This window comes from Camellia sinensis, chromosome 12, assembly GCF_055761805.1.
Source record: "Camellia sinensis isolate YWXY chromosome 12, ASM5576180v1, whole genome shotgun sequence".
In the NCBI taxonomy this organism is placed as follows: domain Eukaryota; kingdom Viridiplantae; phylum Streptophyta; class Magnoliopsida; order Ericales; family Theaceae; genus Camellia; species Camellia sinensis.
The window spans coordinates 28,837,612-28,843,865 of NC_138972.1; the positions used below are offsets into that span (position 1 = coordinate 28,837,612).

At 29.5% G+C, this 6,254-nt stretch overlaps 1 protein-coding gene across 2 annotated transcripts; it reads left to right on the plus strand.

Annotated features, from left to right (window-relative positions):
- Nucleotides 1–2,569: 2,569 nt before the first annotated feature.
- Nucleotides 2,570–5,021, plus strand: LOC114260852 (WRC protein). Of its 2 annotated transcripts, none has more exons than XM_028201054.2 (4): nt 2,570–3,139; nt 3,331–3,395; nt 3,888–3,985; nt 4,126–5,021. In XM_028201054.2, the coding sequence occupies exons 1-4, from the start codon at nt 2,861–2,863 to the stop codon at nt 4,812–4,814; spliced, it is 1,131 nt and encodes a 376-aa protein (XP_028056855.2). In that variant the 5' UTR covers nt 2,570–2,860; the 3' UTR covers nt 4,815–5,021. The 2 variants fall into 2 exon arrangements, with proteins under 2 accessions (XP_028056855.2, XP_028056856.2); XM_028201055.2 differs by having other exon boundaries at nt 4,129–5,021.
- The last annotated feature ends 1,233 nt before the right edge of the window (nt 5,022–6,254 follow it).

Here is a 6,254-nt window from a genome sequence, read left to right on the forward strand (position 1 = left end):
ATAAATTAGTAAAAAACCTTACCTAATTAAGATTGGAGGACTTACGTATAGGTCCTAATAGGCAGACTTATTGTCTAGTAGGTCCTATGTAATTAATGACATTTTCATCAAACACTATTAAAAAAGTCACTAATTGTTAATTTTCAGCGATGATTTAGAAATTTTATTACAAAAATGTCACTAATTATAAATTTTACCGACAATTTAAAAAAATAGTCACAAAAAAAGTCACGAATTTTCAATTTTTAGTGGCAATTTAAAAAATTTGTCACAGATAAATTTCACTAATTGTAAGTTTTAGCGACAATTTATAAAAATTATGATAAAAAGTCACTAAATTTCAATTTTTAACTACATATGCAAAAAATCGTCACAAATTTTTTTTTTTTTAGCAAAGATTTTATTATGACTTATTTTCAATAAAACTTAACTAGAATTAAATCTAAATATTATGATTTATTGATAGTTTACCCATTAAGATTTTATTAAAGAAAAAATTTTAAACTTTTATTTTGTCTTTCGAAAGTATTTTATTTCGTTGAGTGTTTAATTTAGTATTAGAATTTGATTTCTTAATATTGCCAATAAAATTATGAGTAGTAGATATACTGAATTAGTAAAATTAGATAATTTAAATAATAATATTTTGCTACAAATAATACTAAAATAATATATTAGTTAAGTCATAAAAAGAATTGACCGAAAAACTTAAGAACCATCAATTAAAAGTTATAAATAAAATTTGACATATAATATTAGATAAAAACTATTGATTTGTAGCTATGGTAGAAAATAAATAAAAAAAATACTATAGATTTACCTTTACTCGTATCAAGAAAATTCAACATAAGAACCACCACTTTTTAAAGATGGAATAATAATTTGAATTTTTTTGAAATAAAGTTTATAATAGATATTATCTTTTACTAATTTATATTAGTTATGTACTTAGATTTTATTTTTGTAATTTTTTAAAAATTAAATAAGTTTAAATTAAATATTTTATAAATTTAATCAATAATTTAAGAATTAAATAAATTTTATAAATTTAATAGATTTAATTAATATTTTAAAGATTAAATAAATAACCCCATCAAATTAGTGAATGTATTAATAATCCAATTAAATTAGTGTGGTATTCACTATTTAATTGGATTAGTAAGATAACTTATTCCTTTATCCATTGTTTGATTTATATTGGATAAAAAAATATATGAATGTATGATTATAATTATATTTATCTTCTTTTCCAATCTTACCTTCTGTCGATATTTCTTCACAATTTTTACTTTATTAAAATTTCTTCATAAATGTCATTTTGAAATAAATTATAAATAAATAAATAAAAGAAAAATACAAAATACAAAATACAAAGGCCATGTTTAGTTTGTTTTTCATTTTAATTTTTTTTAAATATAACTAATTTGATAAAATAAATATCAAAAAATATTTTTAAATTTTTAAAAATTATTTTTAGCCTTCTAAAATATAAAATTATATAAAAGTAATAAGTGTTTTAATTTTTAGTTAAGGGTAAAAGAGTTTTTTTTAATTTCCCAACTCAAGAGTAATGCTAGAGATTCTAAAAATTCTACCAAAAGTTTTACCAAAAATACCCCACATGATGCTAGAGATCCTAAAAATTTTACCAAAAATATTATCAAATGTCTTATGTGACCCACATAATGTGAGTCCTATATGAGTCTCACAATCATATGAAACATTTGGTAGAGTTTTTAAAATCTTTTTGATAAAATTTTTAAAGTCTTCAACATTTTTACATAATTTATACCCTACCCAATTACCAAACAAATTTATTAAATTAGTTATCTATTAAATTAATAATCTTAAAATAAAACTTTATAATGAATACAAAATTATTAAATTCATAAATTAATAATTCCAATTCTATACCCTAATTTGATCAATCAAACTGTCCTAAAATATAAAGTTTAATAAACTATTTATTTATTTACAGAGAAGTTAACGAGCAGCATCTCGGTCGTTGTTGAAAGTGGGCCCTCTTTTTCTATAAAGTATAAACGATAAATCTACCCACCCCTCCCATCATTTTGTATTCTCTCTCTCCTTCCACTCTGTCAATCGACCGTACCTATCCTTCTCCTCCCCGATTCCGGTTACCGGTCAACCCCCGCTCCACTCTCACACGTGCCTCACCTTCTGTAATGCACTCCCTCGCACATGCGAACCACAAAATACACTGTTCTTTTCAAAAAAAAAAAAAAAAAAAAAAAAAAAAAATTAGGTTACTAATATTTTTATCAAATATTTTTAAAAAATGAATGAAATCTCTTTTTTTAATGATTTTTAAAGTGATTCACACCATTCATATATGTGCAGAGTCCACATCATGAACGATATAAATCACTTTAAAAATTATAAAAATCTCCAATAAAAAAATGTCTATCATTATTATATAAATATAAATATAAAATTCACGCTATATAAATCTCATATAACTTATATATTCATAAAAAAAACATTTAATAAAAATATTAATAAAATATTTAAAATCCTTAATATTACCCATTCATTCCTCTTGTATATATGTGTGTTTTGTGTGGTGCAACAAATAAAAGCTAGAGAGAGAAACAACAGATGGAGATAGAGAGAGAGACAGAGTTATTAAAGCACAAATTTTGTTGGGGGAGGGGTTGCAGTATGTGAGTGGTTTTGCGCTCTCTCTTTCTCTCTCTAAAAATCTGACTTGAAAGAAGCATTTATTTATTTTTTGTTCTCTGTCTGGGTCTAAGTCTAGAGCTTCCCGTCAAATATCTCTCCTTCTTCTCTGGGTCTATAATATACACAGCGCTGATCGCACAATCTTTATCTTCAAACGATGAGGATCAGGAAGCGTTTTCCTTCTTCTTCTCTCTCCTCCTCACAGCCTCTTTCAGATCCCCAACTCAACCGGTCACCTGTGGCGGTGGTGCTACAACACCTTCAAGGAGGTGGTGGCAGACAAGCCCATCCAGATGGAAATCTCATTTGTTATGAGCCTTCCGATCCTCCAAATCAGCCTCCCCCACCGCCCTCCGATCAACACCCGACGATCGGAACTGCAAGGTTTAGATGGGTTTGCTCTGATAGCACCGAGACACGGGAGGTGAAGCAAAAGGTGTGTTAATTGGTTGGTGCAAAGCCTGTATATGTGTGTGTGTGTGTGTGTGTGTGTTGTATTTAATAGAACTGCACTAGCCTTTCAATGTGCCCAAAAGAGGCCTTTATCTATATTCTCTATCCTATGCTCAATTTGCATCCGATAACCAGAATATAAGTATAGATCTTGTATATGTTGTGATTGTGCAGGAGTTGGAAGGTGCAGAGGCTAAAGAAGAGAGCCGGGAAGAGGAAGAGAAGAGTAATGATACCAGGTAAGAATAAAAAAGAGAAAAAGTTACTCCCAATGTTGTGCTATTCTTTCATGAATTCTTCTAGTAAAAGGTGAAAAAGAGTGAGAGAAAGAGAGACCATCATATAACTTGATTTAACCCCCACAACCACACACAAAAAATAAAAATAAATAAAATAAATACTGCAAGTGGAAATACTGTTTAGGGTGTTTTTATATCAGCTTTGGTAGCCACCAGACCTTCCTATCCCATCCAATCCAATCTAATCTCTATCTAGTCTCCTTTTTTTTTTTTTTAATTTTAATTTTAATTTTAATTTTTTTTTCTTTTTATCTTGGCTATGTAAAAATGCCCATTGTGTGTGCACATTAGTATTATATGCTGGTCCCCAGCTACAATACATCATGCTTTGTATATGCACTCTCTCTATATGTTTGTTTTTTTTTTACTTTAATTCTTGTGCATACATGTCATGTGTGGTTGTGGGATCTTCCGGGTCTTTCTTATTTTTAGGAAAGGAAGCATCTTTGGTGCAGAAGTAGGTACTGGGTCAGGGTTACTACCACCAACGCCACCAACACCACCACCAACAACAGCTTCTTCTCATCAAGGTAACTATTATTTTCTATAACAACAATTAAGAAATATCTATATGTTTATAAATGTGTACGTAATTGTATACATCAAGATCATTAGTTAGAGGATTTGTTGTCATTGTTGTTTGGTTGTGCACTTGCACACTGTATACTAGTAGGGAGTTGGTGTGAAGGAGATTATGAAGTGGTTCCACTGAAGAAGAGAAGAGGGACCTTTGAAAGGAGAGGTGATAAAGATGCGATAATAATAATGGAGAAAGGGAGGAAGATGAAGGCAAAAATGAATTCGAAGACGAACAAGAAATGTGTGCAACCAAATGCTGGTGATGATGAACAAGGTCAAGGTCAAGGAATGGGCATTGAAAACAATAATGTCAATAATACTGGTGGAGGTGGAGGTGGAGGTGGAGGTGGTGTGAAGAAGCTGAAAAGAGGGAATATGATAATGGAGGGATCGCGGTGCAGTCGTGTGAATGGGAGGGGATGGAGGTGTTGCCAGCAGACCCTTGTTGGGTATTCTCTTTGTGAACATCATTTGGGTAAAGGAAGGCTTAGAAGCATCACAAGTGTTCGAAGTCGTGCAGTGGCTACCATTGCTACTACTGCTACTGCTACTGCTAGTGCACCAAAGAAAGAGGACTCGTCATTGGTGCAAGAGGAACAACTAGGGCAAAGATTGTTGGATGATGATAATGTTGATGATGAAAAGAAGCCATTGATGATAACAAAGAAGAGAATGAAGCTTGGTACGGTGAAAGCTAGATCTATAAGCAGCTTGTTGGGGCAAACAAGCAATTCAGTTGTAATTGCTCCTGATAATAACAAAAACACCGGTGTTTTGTGAATATGAAGAAGACAAGTCCGTGTTATTTCATGTACCTAAATGAAAAAGCAACTCGAAGTTTGATGTTTTCCAACTTACACACCTGGATGGGCCTGGTGCAATTACTAGTATGTTTTGTTGAGATTCGATTCTAGCCTCTAGGTGATCAACAATTGTGTTTGTGATTCATCAAGTGTCATAATGTCATTTTTAAAATTTTTATTTTTATTTTTTAGTATGTTTCCGGATTACTATACTGTGATGTGCTTTTGTTTTTGTATGGGTTTAGAGTTGTTCTTGGGAATAGACTATTTTAATTAGTTTCTTAATATATTTTTTAAAAGATGTGTAGAAAATTTGGGAGAATAATTGACTTTTTTTTTTTTTTATTTTCTTTTTTTGTGTCCGACTATTTTAACCAATTGTCAAAAGAAGGGTCGATTGGGAATAGACTTTTTTTAGTGATTTTTTTTTGTTTTTACTAAAATGTGAAATAAAAAAAATTAATATATTTGAGATGAATTTTTAATTTTTTATATAAAAGAAATAAATGTGCAAAAGTAGAGTAAATGAAAAATAATGTTTAACTGTTTAGTATTTGTTGACATTTTAATATTTTAAGTGACGTTTTGACTTTTAAATTATAATGTGTAGTTACCAAATAAAGTCTAAGGAGTAGTAATACTACAAACTCAAAAAATATATTCAAAATTTTTAATATGTGATTCAGATTCATACATCCATCTAATTTCCACTACTACACATACATTTTAGACAAAAATATGAACTCTTTTTTGAGCTTTCAAATCAACTGACTAAGTAAATAGTGGAGGTTATTATTTTAATAAATATTTTACCATGATTTTTCGCTTCCTATATGATTTCTTAGTGGCAAGAGAGAGGATAAGTTTCACCTTTTAAAAAAAAAAATGAAAATGATACCTATAATCTCTTTTTTTTTTAACATCTTTTTCTTTTTCAAGACACAAATGAGGAATTTCATGTTTATTTACGAATGTGGATCTCATTATTGTGTTTAGAGTAAGAAAAATAAGTAAAAAATAAGAATATCTATAATATTGTTGTTTCTTAAATAAGATGGGTTCTAGTATCATGAAAATAATCATAAAAGATTTTCTATCGTTAAATTACACATGTAAGAAAACACCACAAACTAATTAAGAGATGAAAAATCTTCGTGAAGCATTTCATGTTATTTTTTTCATGATCCCTAGTATTATTCATATATGAATACGTAGAAAGGAGGAGGATCGCTTCAGTCCAAAATCTGGATGGGAGGAGATTGCTTTGGTCCGTGGAGCTGCAGGTCCTATTTTGATGATCTGAATTACTTATTTTGTCAAAACTTTGTATATTTCATCCAAAAAATAAAAAATTAAGTTGATCTGATAATTATAATTTCAATTTATTGCGTTTGTTATCAAAAGAATGTATGACTTA